Source organism: Orycteropus afer, unplaced genomic scaffold (genome assembly GCF_000298275.1).
Source record: "Orycteropus afer afer isolate SDZICR_OR568_19922 unplaced genomic scaffold, OryAfe1.0 scaffold00299, whole genome shotgun sequence".
Taxonomy (NCBI): domain Eukaryota; kingdom Metazoa; phylum Chordata; class Mammalia; order Tubulidentata; family Orycteropodidae; genus Orycteropus; species Orycteropus afer.
The window spans coordinates 252,882-267,742 of record NW_006921886.1 but is presented as its reverse complement, the minus strand read 5'-3'; the positions used below and the strand labels follow the sequence as shown (position 1 = coordinate 267,742).

At 41.0% G+C, this 14,861-nt stretch overlaps 1 protein-coding gene across 1 annotated transcript in view; it reads left to right on the top strand.

The window, feature by feature from the left end:
- LAMA4 (laminin subunit alpha 4) overlaps nt 1-14,861 on the top strand; it is a 199,998-nt gene that overhangs the window by 63,690 nt on the left and 121,447 nt on the right. The window contains exon 4 of the mRNA XM_007951567.2: nt 6,426-6,506. Coding sequence (XP_007949758.1) covers nt 6,426-6,506 — 81 coding nt within the window. The remainder of the gene's footprint in view (nt 1-6,425; nt 6,507-14,861) is intronic.

The following is a 14,861-nucleotide window of genomic DNA, read 5'->3' as shown; positions in this document are numbered from 1 at the left end:
CAAGAGCCAAAATATGACCTTGATTATATTCCTCCTGAATTTAGAGACCGTCTAAAGAATAGATTTGACACATTGAACTCCAGTGACCAAAAACCAGAGGAATTGTGGGATGACATCAAAAGCATCATCCATGAAGAAAGCAAAAGGTCATTAAAAAGACAGGAAAGGAAGAAAAGATCAAAATGGATGTTAGAAGAGACTCTGAAACTTGCCCTTGAACAGAGAGTTGCTAAAGCAAATAGAAGAATCAACAGGATAAAAGAGCTGAACAGAAGATTTCAAAGAGAAACTCAAGAAGACAAAGCCAATTTTTATAATGAAATGTGCAGACTTGGAGTTAGAAACCATAAGGGAAGAATACGCTTAGCATTTCTCAAGCTAAAATAATTAAGGAAACAATTTAAGCCTTGAACTGCAATATTGAAAGATTCTGTGTGCAATATGTTGAATGATGTAGGAAACATCAAAAGAAGATGGAAGTAATACACAGAGTCACTGTACCAAAAAGAATTGGTCGATGTTCATCCATTTCAGGAGGTGGCATATGATGGAGAACCAATGGTATTGAAGGAAGAAGTTGAAGCTGCACTGGAGGAGTTGGTGAAAAACAAAGATCCAGGAATTGACAGAATACCCATTGAGATGTTTCAACAAACACATGCTCCACTGGAGGCACTCCCTCAGCTATGCCAAGAGATTTAGAAGATAGCTACCTGGCCAAATGACTGGAAGAAATCCATATTTGTACCCATTCCAAAGAAAGGTGATCCCACAGAATATAGAGATTATCAAACAATATCATACCCAAGTAAAATCTTACTGAAGATAATTCAAAAATGGTTCCAGCAGTATATTGACAGAGAACTTCCAGAAATTCAAGCTGGATTCAGAAGAGGACTTGGAGCAAGGGAGATCATAGCTGTCAGATGGATCTTGGCTCAAAGCAAAGAATACCAGAAAAATGTGGTTTCAATTACCTAGTGCTGCTCTAACAGAAGATACCACAAATGGGATGGCTTTAACAAACAGGAGTTTGTTCTTTCACAGTTTGGAGACTTTAAGTCTGAGTTCAAAGTGCCAGGCTCTAGGGGTTGGATGAAAGCCCCTCAACCTAGGGCTTTGGCTCTGCCTCCTGCTTCCAGTGCACTGAAGCAAGAGGCTTTTCTTCACTCAGACAGCTGCTAGCTGCTGAGACTGACAAGCCCAGGGTTGACAAGGGGGTACTGCATGGTTTAAAATCAAGGAGTGAGTGTGTCAGGCTTCTTTCCTTTAATCACACTTATTCATTGTGTTTGCTGAGGAAATAATCTGAGAAGCTGGACTATATGAGAAGAACATGGCATCACAATCGAAGGAAGACTCATTAACAACCTGCAATATGCAGACAACACCAAAGGGCACAGGCCTGATGTTACCAAACCACACAGCAGTCCATTCATTCAAGTCCATTGAAAGTCCCCAGGTTAGCAGACCATGGCAGGCTGCTGAATAACAATTCAGCTACTTGCAGGGTTCAAGCGTGCCATAAGCTAGAGACTGTTTCCCAAGGCTTCTCCTTATATACAGGAAGCAGACCACATCCCTAAGGCAGCTACTCAGCTGCTCACAGTAGATTCCACTATGGAGTTGATTACCAGTCTCATGATGGGTAATGCTACATCCAGCTGCCCAGCACTCAACCAGGCCCAGCCAAGTTGACACACAAACTTAACTACCACAGATGTTTACTTGTGTTCTATTGACTATGCAAAAGCATTTGGTTGTGTGGATCATAACAAATTATGGATAACATTGAGAAGAATGGGAATTACAGAACACTTCATTGTGCTCTTGAGGAACCTGTACATAGACCAGGAGGTTGTCATTCGAACAGAACAAGGGGACACCGCATGGTTTAAAATCAAGAAGGGAGTGTGTCAGGCTTCTTTCCTTTCACCATACTTATTCAATGTGTTTGCTGAGGAAATAATCTGAGAAGCTGGACTATATGAGAAGAACATGGCATCACAATTGGAGGAAGACTCATTAACAACCTGCGATATGCTGATGGCACAACTTTGCTTGCTGAAAGTGAAGATGACTTGAAGCACTTACTGATGAAGATTAAAGACTACAGTCTGCAGTATGGATTACACCTCAATATAAAGAAAACAAAAATCCTCACAACTAGACCAATAAGCAGCATCACGATAAATGGAGAAAAGATTGACGTTGTCAAAGATTTCATATTACTTGGTTCTATAATCAACACCAACGGAAGCAACAGTCAAAACACCAGATGACATATTGCATTGGGCAAGTCTGTTGCAAAAGACCTCTTTCAAGTGCTGAAGAGCAAAGATAGCTCCTTGAAGACTAAGATGCACCTAACCCAAGCTATGGAATAAGGAAGACTGAAGAAGAGTTAATGCATTTCAGTTGTGGTGTTGCCAGAGCATGCTGAAAGTACCATGGACTACTAAAGAGCTAACCTACCTGTCCTGGAAGAAGTGCAGCCAGAATGCTCCTTAGAAGCAAGAACAGCCAGACTTCATCTCACTTGCTTTGGTCATGTTATTAGAAGGGACCATTCTCTGGAGAAGGATGTCATGTTTGGTAAGGTGGAAGATCAACGAATAAGGGGAAGGCCCTCAACAAGATGAACTGACACAGTGGCTGCAGCGATGGGCTCAGGTATAATAGGGATCACGAGGCTGGCACAAGATTGGGCAGTGTTTTGTTCTGTTGTACGTAAGGTCGCTATGAGTCAGAGCCGACTTGATGACACATAACAACAACAACAACAAACAACAGCGTGTCTAATGAAATGTTTGGCATGCCTCTCACTTGCCATGGAATAGTTATTTTATGAAATATATTTACATTCTATTAAATACATATTAGAAAATGTCAGATTATTTTGGTAAAGATTTGAGCCTGTCAAAACTCAAGTACCTACTTCCTAATAATAAAAGGTTTCACTCATTCTTCCATATAAATGAAGATGTTGTGTAGCATCATCTACTCAGAAAAGGTTTACAGATTTTGAGCTGCAGTTTTTTTAGACAGTAACGGATGAATTAGAAAGGTGGTCCACATGGCTCCTCCTAATTGTGCTGCCCTAACAATGATCTTTTGTCCCATTCACATGACAAGACTTTCTTATCTACATTATCTGATATTGGTGTCTTAAGATATGAGATTTTTTGGACTTCCTTCATTATGGACTGAGAAGTCTTATCTACATTCAATCAATAAATATTTTTTGAATACTTATTATGTGCCAGTCATGTACTAGTCGCTGGTAACATGGCAGTAAATTGTCAAAAAAATGCTGCCTTCAATAATATAATAATGGATTTTGAAGGTCCCAGGAGCTCTGGTAGCATAGTGCCTAAGGCACTTGACTGCTAACCAGAAGGCTGGCGGTTCAAACCCACCAGCCACTCCTCGAAAGGAAGGTTGGGCATTCCTACTTCCGTAGTGATACTGCCTCAGAAACCCAAGGAGAGCTCGCTATGAGTCGGGCCGACTCGATGGCAAACAACAACAACAACAACAACAGAGCAAATTAACTGTTGAGCTAGATTACCCAGTATTTCAGTTGAGTAAGAAACTCTTTTGAAGGCTGTTATGAACTCTTTCATAATAGCAGTAGCAGAATAATAGCAGTAGCTATTATTTCATAATAGCAATAAAGCAGAAACCTACCAGCAGAATAATGAGCCTCCTGTCCTGAAGGAGGAACTAGTTTTCACAGTCATCTAGGGACACCATTTCTACCCATATTCTTTCTCTGTGTGTGAATGGATCCCAAGTTCAAAAGTGGTTGAGGGACTTAGGAAATGAGCTCTATATTCACAGATATGAAAACTGAAGTCTCAGTAGTGCAGACTGGAGGTTGAAAAACTTGCTGAAAATTATACCAAAAAAAACAAAAAGGAGTCACTTATAACGAAAGTTATGTTGTAGTGGGAAGAAGTTAGCACGAGTGTGAGATATTTGCTGTTTTCTCTGTGGTAACAATAGCTCTACTTTCCTTTAAGGGAAAACCTGGCTACAAAAAAAAAAAAAAAAAATAGTAATCTGTGGTCAGAGATCGGGTCGAATTTGCCAAGATCCTATAAAGTTTTGTAGCCTTTGATCTGGCATTATTGATTTAGTTAACCATCTTGAATACTATTCAAATACCTCATCAAAAATCAAGAACCCTATTGCCTCTTTCCATTGTTGCTAGATACCTCTTTATACTTTTTAAAAAATGCATATTGTTACTTTCTGGACATCAAAGTGCCTAGGACTTTTATTTAGAACCCCAAAAGGAGCCTATTATGGAATCTGAAGTACACTTTGAAAGCTCCAGTAGTTGAGTCTGTAGACCCAGGATCTCGAATTTGGGGTTTCCAGGTACAATGGCCATATCAGGAAGTGAAGGAAATGATGTTTTACAGAGTGAAACAAAGTGCTGAGTCTATTTCTCTTTAAGGTCCCTCAGGGTTTTCTAATAGCAGAAGACTCCCTGCCACTAGAAGGAGACGCCACAGTGGTTAGAGTGGGCTGAGAGAAGCGCTGTGTTTTCATTTCCATAGCCACAAAAAGAAAAAGAAAAACATAAACCTTCAATGCTGATGAGAAACAAAAGAAAACACTTAGTGACTAGTATTGCCTCTGAAGCTCCCACCACTGATACCAGTGGTCACATGCTTGTTCCCAGGGACCATTCACACGAGGTTTATTTATTTAGTTTGGGGCTGGCCAGACATCCTCCCTGTCTACCAGTAGCTACGGTAATCTCTCCAGTTAAGGAAAATGTCATCTGTTTGAAACAGCAGGACATCAGCTAAAGGCAGATGACTCCAGACACCAGCAGATGTTTCAGCCCTTCAAGCCTTGGGCAGGCTGCTGGGTGGAACATCTTCAAAGAAAAGATGCAAGGGCTCTATCTGCTCTTGTTCTGGACTCTGAAACTTGCAATGTTTCCTAAAGGAGGCTAAGGCATAAGAACAAGCAAAATAAAGGGTAAAAGGCCAAAGAAATGTAATTTTGCTGGAATGTCTTTCCCAAACTGTTAGAGAAAATAAATTGTGGGTATTGCCTTTCACTGAGAAGCACATTGTTTTCTGACTGGTTTTATAAATGTCTTCAAACCAAGCACACATATCCATTTGCTGTCCTCCAAAGACCATTAGGGTAGAATTGCTGATGTCTGCAGGAACATGAGAGCAGCAGGTCACACTCCATTGATTGTACCTAAGCCAAAGCTAATCTAAAAGTCTTTAAAATTTTTACCTACTTTCATATATTGGATGGATTCATTTATCGATATGGAATTTTCTGAACATGTGGGGAGCAATACTCCCTTTCCCCTGCCTTAAAAATTAGGGTAGTTATTTTTTCTGCTTAATATTATTTTTTACTGCTTTTTTTTTTTTTTTTTTTGGATCCTGTGCCCTATTTTTATTATCTCAGAAAAAAAAAATAAATAAATAAAAAAGGAATAATCAAGAGCAGAGATCTAGTGGACTAAAATTCTTAGTCTATAGATTCAATTTCTTGCTTGAGTACTTGCTGTGGTTTTGATCAACTTAGTCGGTTTCTGCATCCTTTATTCCTGATCTTTAAGATACCCATGAAAGAAATTAAGGGTCTATGGAGAAGATTATATAATATAGTTTAGAAATGGTTCCTGACCTTTACGAGTAAAAGAGATCTAAAGCAGAAGAAAAAAAATGGGAGCGAGGGGAGTAGGTGAGTGATACATGCAGTCAACTTTGAAATGTATATTTAGAAAGTGGCGGAGATAAGAGGAAATTCCAGTATAAATCTAAAACTACAGGTAAAATTTGATTTTATTTCTGAGTTTAGAATATGTGCTTTAAACTTGTACTTAAAAAAACAAACAAACAAGCATATAACTGATGTTCTGAAAATTCCCATTGAGTCAAGCAAAAACAATGAAGCCCAAGCCCCTCCATGGAGAATTAACTAAGGTAGACCTGAGAAATGGTTCCACCAATAAAGTGGCATTTTCTACCTGGGCCTACTGTTCTGTAAGGAGCTCTGGTAGAGAAGTGGTTAACCATTTGGCTGCTAATCAAAAGGTCAGTGGTTCCAACCCACCAGCTGCTCTGTGGGAGAAAGATGAAAAGGTCTGCTTCTGAAATTTTTACAGCCTTGGAAACCCTGTGGGGGCAGTTCTACTCTTTCCTGTAGGGTCACTATGAGATAGTATTGATTCGATGCCAGTGAGGTTTTGTACTGTTCTACACTTACCTGAAAGGAAGAGGACTTCATTTAATTCAAGCAAATGATCCGTTAGAACTTGAAAGGTAGCATAATAGGATGGTCTATCAAAAGTTAAGACAAAAGCTTGGATCTAATCAAAAGTTTAGGCAATATCCACAGTGATGCATGGAATCGACTCCTTATATTCTGTTAAATTCTAGTTTTGCAGACTCGTGTTATAGAAAAAATGGAGCTGTTCGGTGTATGTGTAAAGAGAACTATGCTGGACCCAACTGTGAAAGGTAAGCTAATAAGTCTCTCTTTTCTGTGTCAGAAAATAGAAGCTTTCTGTTTCGTACACTCATCAGCTTTGCCATACTCCCATTCAGTAGGTCTGTAAGTTGGTAAATTAAGAAGGTGAGGGACTGCATTTCAGAACACCTTGGGAAAATTTCCCCAAACCCCATACCCTAAATATAACTATAATAATATGCTTCCTGGAGTCAGGGCCATATCTCAAGGTAAAGAAACAGAGAAAGAAGAAATTGAGTAGGTGTGTTTTGCTAAGATTCTGTAGACAGATTTGATAGCACTCTGCTTTCTCTCCACCACTGAGAACTGTACTACAATTAATGTTTGCTTGTCGTTGTTGTTGTTGTTGTTATGTGCCGTCGAGTCAAATCCGACTCATAGTGACCCCTCCTTGGGTTTCCGAGGCAGTATTACTATGGAAGTAGGATTGCCCAACCTTCCTTCCAAGGAGTGGCTGGTGGATTTGAACCACCAGCCGTCTGGTTAGCAGGCAAGTGTCTTAGCCACTATGCTACCAGACAGCATTAATAAATAAATAAAAGAGTGAGCCTTCCTTGGTAAATGAAAAGTGAACCTTCCAACAGACAATCCATTTTAAAAAGCACAACAATCTTTTATTTGGGAGCTCTGGTGGCATAAAGCCCAAGGTATTTGACTGCTAACCAGAAGGCTGGAGGTTCAAACCCACCAGCCACTCCTCAGAAGGAAGGTTGGGCAATCTACTTCTGTACTGATACTTTGTCAGAAATCCAAGGAGGGGTTGTTATGAGTCGGATCCAACTCGACAGCGGTGGGTTTTTTGGGTTAACCTTTTATTTAACACGAAGTTTCTAGAATGTGCATTTAACACACTCTGAGGCAGGATCTCTATGGAAGTAGATTGCTCAGTCTGCCTTCCAAGGAGTGACTGGTGGGTTTGAATCAACAGCCTTCTGGTTAGCAGTCAAATGCCTTAGGCACTACACCTTCAGAGCTCCCACTTCACCACTGTTGCTGTTGCTATGTGCTGTCCAGTCGGACCCAACTCATAGTGACCCCTCCTTGGTTTTCCGAGGTGGTATCACTACAGAAGTAGATTGCCCAACCTTCCTTCCAAGGAGTGGCTGGTGTATTTGACCTGCCAGGTTTCTGGTTAGCAGTCAAGTCTTAGGCATAAAAGTTAACCAAATTCCATAAGATTTTGGATTTTCTGAATGCTTGTGTGCCATTTACACATAGCAACCCTTCTAAATTGTAAGCTTTGCTCATATAAGAGAGACATTGGCCACTAAGGATGTGAGTCTTCCTGCTGAATGATTTCTTGCTAAAACATTTCTCATTCTCTCCATCTTGTCAGCTGCTCACAGTTTTCTAAATTAAAGCAGGTTTTGCTAAGAGTCTCACGGGTCTTCTTGTTTTCAATAGAACGCCATTAACATTAGCCTTACCATTGTGTAAGCAGCTAAACCATGTGTGGTGCCATAAAAACCGGGAGGGAAGGGCCAAGACACTCTCATCAAAGATGAGGTAGAACATCTGCAGTGTATTTGCCTCCGAAACAGCAAGCTCACAGCTGCACCTGAGGATGGCTCCCAAGCAGACGGCTTAAAATTTAAGCCTTAAACTAAGCAATCTTGCTTCTAAAAAAAATATGCTCCACCTCTCAAGAGTAGTTCTGGAACTCTTTCCACAGCCACAGTGTCAGTGGTAGAGACGATCTCTACACTTGGAGAGTTAGATTGATAGTTGCTGTGGAGTCGACAACCTTATGTACAGCAGAATGAAACAATGCTCAGTCCTACATTAACCTCACAACTGCTGGCATGTCCACATCCATTGTTGCAGCTACTGAGGATCTCTCTCGCCCTAGCTGGCCCTCTGCTTCACCAAACATGATGACCTCCTCCAGAGATTAATCCCTTCTGATGATATGTCCAGAGCAAGCAAGCAGAGCAATGTTCTCTTTTGCGCCATAAGGTTTCATGGGGTAATTTTTGGAAGTAGATCCCCAGGCCTTTCTTTCTAATCTGTTTTAGCCAGAAGCTCCACTGAAACCTGCTGCTATTTCACATACCAGAGTTATAGCTTCCAGCAACATAGCAACATGCAAGCCATCACAGTGCAACTGACAATTGGAAGGCATTGTTATTACAACTGTCACATGTGTAAAAATATGGCTAATTCTTTTACTAAAAGAGTTTTTATTAAAGGGTTGTGATTTTATTTTCTTTTTTCTGTAATGGCAGAGAAAAAGGGAGAACTGAGGGCCCCTATAAACAGCCTCCACCAGAAGAAATGGATAAGATTAACCAATTACCTTCAGATAACTAATGTTTGAGACACACTCATTTAGTATTTCTTTAAGTAAGGACTTAGGAGCCGGAGGCACCTAATTCACTGCTCGGTGGGGTTCTGAGAGGATTGTTAATCAGCCATGAATGAAGCTTTCTCTCCTTAATGTCTGAGGTTAAACTCATTTTAGTCTGGTAATGATTGGGCAGTGTTAGCAGCTAATGGGTGTTGGATGACTCCTGTGAGGGGAGTTAATGGCTGTAAGCAGGCTGTAAGCTGTCCTGCTGAGCAATTACGGATTCTCTCAGAAATGAAGTCAGCTCACCCCTATGGTCTCAGCCCTGCAGAGTAAACTGGGGTGCAGATAAGGGTTCTGTCAGCAGCACTTAGGGGACATGCTCCACTTTCTGCATGGGCTTATACGTGGTAAATCCACGGCCCACAGTAGAGGCTCACAGCACTTGTCATTGTACATTAAGTCTGGGTCTGACCTGGTGTTTATCCTGGACTTGGCAATAGTAGGATCAAGGTAAGAGCACCAATTCTTAGAGAGATAGAAGTGGAGTAGTTAAAAGCTTAGAGTCAACCTGGCAGGGTTTATATCTAAGTTCCAGCTCAATTTATTTGACTTCTCTAGCTCCAAATTTCCACATCAGCAGAATGGAGTACCCATCTCATAGGACTGTTGTGAGTTAACAATGAAGTTTTTAGTATGGTGCATGGCAATTAATAAACGTTCAATAAGAAGTAACTGGTCAATGTTCAGTTTCTGCTATGGGCAGAATGTGTGCTTTGGACAAGTTGGTTCATTTCCCTAAATTTACTTTCCCTTGCTTGAAATTCTGACTTAGAACTAAATGTTGTTGTTGTTGCTGTTATGTGCTCTCGAGTCGGACCCGACTCATAGCGACCCCTCCTTGGGTTTCCGAGGCAGTATCACTACGGAAGTAGGATTGCCCACCTTCCTTCCAAGGAGTGGCTGGTGGGTTTGAACCGCCAGTCTTCTGGTTAGCAGTCAAGTGCCTTAGCCACTTTGCTACCAGAGCTCGCTAGTGCCATTTATTGATTGTCTGCTATGTTCTAGGTGTTTTACATTAATCATCTCTCAGCCTTATAAACATTCCATATTTTGTTATTTTGCACATGGGAAACTGAGGTAAAAAGAAGTGATGGTGCTTGTCTAAAGTATTTTCACTGCTAGTTGGGAAAACCAAGATTAAAAGTCTGGATTCTTTCCTTGGCCCCATACTAATTTTCCCAAATGTCTTCTGAAATACTTTCTATTTTAAACCTTGAATTAATGAATTAGATGAGCCTCTGGTGTGCTGGAAAAAAATATGAATCTCCTACTCATGTTATCAGAAGGGACCATTCCCTGGAGAAGGATGTCATGCTTGGTAGGGTGGAGGGTCGACGAAAGAGGGGGAGGCTTTCAACGAGATGGATTGACATGGTGGCTGTAATGATGGGCTCAAGTATAGCAGGGATCATGGAGCTGGTGTGGGATCGGGCAGTGTTTCTTTCTGCTCTGGATGGGGTCGCTATGAGTCGGAAATGACGCGATGGCACCTAACAACAACAACAACTAGACTCTCTTGGACAGGAAGCTGCATCTACAAACGTCAGCTTCCCTTCTAAGCCCCTCCTCCATATGGGGGGAAAGACCCTTCAAACAACTTTTTCTCCTCCTCCCTTTTGTATAACCTCTCTCACATTCTACTCCTTTTAAAGGAAATGCATTGAGGTCTTTTACACCAAAAATTAACCTTGGAATCCCAGGGACTTTTCTTCAAAGTGGAAATTACCATGTTAGGTCTTCGCCATAAATGAAAACAGCAGATGGGTGGAGGAGGTCAGGCTACAAATACATCTAAGACCCGTTCCTTTATTGTCAAGGAAGTTTCCAAGCTAGAAGAGGAAACAAACAAGGCAAAACATACATAAATAAATGCTAAATAAAAGGAAGGCAACCATGAGTGGTCCAAATATTTAACATGCTCAGCTGCTAACGGAAAGGTCAGAGGTTCAAGTTTACCCAGCACCACCTTGGAAGAAGTGATACACTTACCAAAACTCAGTCAATGAAAACACTATGGAGCATGACTTTACCATGAGTCAGAATCTTTTCGATAACAGCTCGTTTTTGCTGTTTTTTAAACAGAGATACAAGCAAAGTCTGTTCAGAAATATAGTGGAAGGAGTGGTTTCTTTCCCCTAGAGGTGCTGGATCATCCAAGAGGAGATGACCTCAGTTGCTTTTGATTTGTGCTTGACCCTGAGACTCCACTAAGTGCAAGGTTCTGTTTTAACAGCCAAGTTGTCAGAGTTAAGCTTCATCTAATCTGTATTTTTAAGTATATTTGTGAACTTAGACCTCATCATGGAAACTTTTCAAAATAAGCGCCTGATTTATGTGGATGTCTCTTTCAAACAAAAATTAAAATTATACAAACCAAGAACTCTATGTATTTCTGTACTAGGGTTTAAAACCAATTCATTCTGGTGAGAACTCCTGCTGAGAATTTGCATTTCCACCCCAGTATCAGGAGAGCTCTGGTAGCATAGTGCCTAAGGCACTTGACTGCTAACCAGAGGGCTGGCGGTCCAAACCCACCAGCCACTTCTAGGAAGGAAGATTGGGCAATCTACCTCTGTAGTGATACTGCCTTGGCAACCCAAGGAGGGGTCACTCTGAGTCGGGTCTGACTCGACAGCACATAACCACAACATCATGAATCAGAATCTACAGTTTAGCAAGATTCCCAGTGATTCTCACATATACGTAAGAACAACTGCAGAAGGATGTAATAGATAAGAATCGCCTGGGAATCTTGTTAAACTATAGATGATTCTGATTCAGTATCTAGGGTGGAAATGTAGATTCTCAGCAGGGAGTTGAACCAGAATGAACCAGTTTCAAGCCCTATTCTGTACTTAATAGATTATTTAATCAAGCAGTAGTTCTGAAATTTGACTGTGTCTAAGTATTTTCTAGAATCCTTTGGATTTCAGAGTCCTCCACACCACCCTTTATGCCCCATTGAAAAAGAATGGGGTAGGCCTGGGAGTTCATAGTTTGATCTCTGTTGGGTTCTAATGCAGCCATTCCTCTCCCTGCCTTGTGAACTGAAGTTCTAGCCTTCCATAGTGTGTAATATAAAACAGTGTTTTTCACACTGCAAATCTGAGAGCCCTTCAGAAATCCTCAGAAATATTCACAGAAGTTCATGAGTTCTCAATAAAGTTTTTCTTAATTTTGTGTTTGATTTCAATGGTAATCTTGAAAACACATTAATTTAAACATGTCTAGACCTTCTGGTAGCATAGTGGCTAAGGCACTTGACTGCTAACCAGAAGGGTGGCGGTTCAAACCCACCAGCCACTCCTCGGAAGGAAGATGGGGCAATCTACTTCCCTAGTGATACTGCCTCAGAAACCCAAGGAGGGGTCACTATGAGTCGGGTCCGACTCCACGGCACATAACAATAAGACCTTCAGTAGTAGTACTTTATAACAGAGATATCTACCTCGAAGCAAAAGAGAAGATAAAAGGACCAACTTTGTCAGGGACACATTATGGACAATTGAAGGGCAAATGGCATGCCCTCAAGGGGAGCCATAAAAAAATAACAATTTCACAGCAAAAATTGGTGAGAGATATGATTCATCACATAGTGCATGGCAGATTATGCAGGCTGAACTCAGAAGATCTTGTACAAAGGTCATTCTGTAACAGGACAACATCACTTACTGCCTTAGGTTAATGTTCATTTGAATTTGATTAGTTTTGTAGTTTTCTGTTTGTTTTATTTGAACATTTATTTTGGTTTTAAAGATGTGTAAAAGCCATAGACATAAGAATTTTCTACCTGGTTTTGTGAATATTTAAAGATAATTTAAATGAACACTAGAGAGGTTATTCTATAAAAATGTTTTCCTTTAAGAAGGCCATATTACACACAAGTTTGAGTAAGAGTAGTCTAAAACATAAAGCCTGATCTTCTTACTCTGCACGTCAAACATCTCAAATGCCAGCCTGCCTTGTTCTCACAGTAAGGTTCCTGATGTTTCTTAGCATTCTTTGACTCCTGCCTATCTCTTCCCCAAAGTCTTTTCCTCCCCTGACACTCTAAACTCCAATGTTGGACATATACCCTTATTTAAAAACAGTCCTATGAGGGTACCATTTTTATCCTTATTTAAGGAAGAAACAGACACTATGTATCTATCTCCAGTATTAGGTTATGAGCTTTTGGACAACAAAAGTAGTACTGATTCATTTTTCTCTTCCTCATCTCATCACAGCAATTGGCACATGGTAGACAGTAATGTTTGTTTAAGTAATACATTTTAAAGATGAGGAACCTGAGACACAGAGATAAGAGGAGACTTACTTAAGCCCACGTATTGACTGTTAACCAGAAGCCTGGAAGTTCAAATCCACCAGCCACTCCTCAGAAGGAAGATGAGGCAATCTACTTCCGTAGTGATACTGCCTCAGAAATCCAAGGGGGGTCGCTATGAGTCGGGTCCGACTCGACGGCACATAACAACAACAACAACAATTGGTTAATGATAAATTCAAATCCCAGAATCAGGACTTGCAATGTTCAGTCTACACTTTTCAAATGATACAGTCATATGATCTCTATGCCTCATTATTCCACATGGCCTATCATGAAAGTTGCCATAATACACTTTCATCCATTCAGTTCTAAAGAATGTATTTTTGTGGTGAAGTGAGAGACATGCCAAGACTTTATAACTGTTCGTGATGTGTATCTTGTTGCTTAAGCAAAAAACAGGCAAGAGGAGTGGGGCAAAAATAAAGCAAATCTGAGGTGACCTTAAAACCCTAACTAGAAGGGCAGAATCATCATCAGAGATGATGTTGATGACAATGATGAAGGCATTTGACTGCTCACCAGAAGGCTGGTGGTTCAAATGCACCAGCTACTCCTTGGAAGGAAGATTGGGCAGTCTACTTCTGTAGAGATACTACTTCAGAAACCCAAGAAAAAGTCACTATGAGTCTCATTGACTCAATGGCAGTGAGGATTTTTTTTTAGTTTTGAAGAATCAGTAGGGAAGAAGAAGGAGAAGAATACACTGCATTTATTGAGATTTAGTAGGATTTAGGGATAGATGAGTCAGTCTGCTTCTATAAAGATTTACAGCCTTGGAAACTTTATGGAGCGTTTCTACTCGGCCCTATAGAGTCACTACGGGTCTGAATCAGTTCAGTGGCAATGGACTTTTAGTTTAGGGACATGGTCTGATTCTCTCTGAAGGCACGAAGTTTTTCAACATAAGCCTCAGCCCTGATTTCTATATAATATTCTTCCCATGCTCCCTGTTGTTGTTGTTGTTGTTAAGTGCCGTCGAGTTGGTTCTGACTCATAGCGACCCCATGCACAGCAGAACAAAACACTGCCCGATCCCGCACCAGCCCCACAATCCCTGCTATACTTGAGCCCATCGTCGCAGCCACCGTGTCAATCCATCTCGTTGAAGGCCTCCCCATCTTTCGTCGACCCTCCAGCCTACCAAGCATGACATCCTTCTCCAGGGAATGGTCCCTTCTTACAACATGACCAAAATAGGTGAGACAAAGTCCGGCCATTCTTGCTTCCAAGGAACATTCTGACTGCACTTCCTCCAGGACAGATCTGTTAGTTCTTTTAGCAGTCCATGGTACTTTCAGCATTCTCCACCAGCACCACAACTCAAAAGCATCAACTCTTCTTCGGTCTTCCTTATTCATTGTCCAGCTCTCACATGCATACGAGGAGACTGGAAATACCATGGCTTGTGTCAGGCGCAACTTAGTCCTCAAGGAGATATCCTTGCTCCTCAGCACTTGAAACAGTTCCTTCGCGGTTGACTTTCTCAATGCTACACGTTATCTAATGTCCTGACAGCTGCTTCCATTGGCATCGATTGTAGAACCAAGCAACATGAATTCTTTGACAACCTCAATCTTCTCTCCATTGATTGTGATGCTGCTCATTGGTCCAGTTGTGAGGATTTTTGTTTTCTTTATATTGAGACGTAATCCATACTGCAGACTGTAT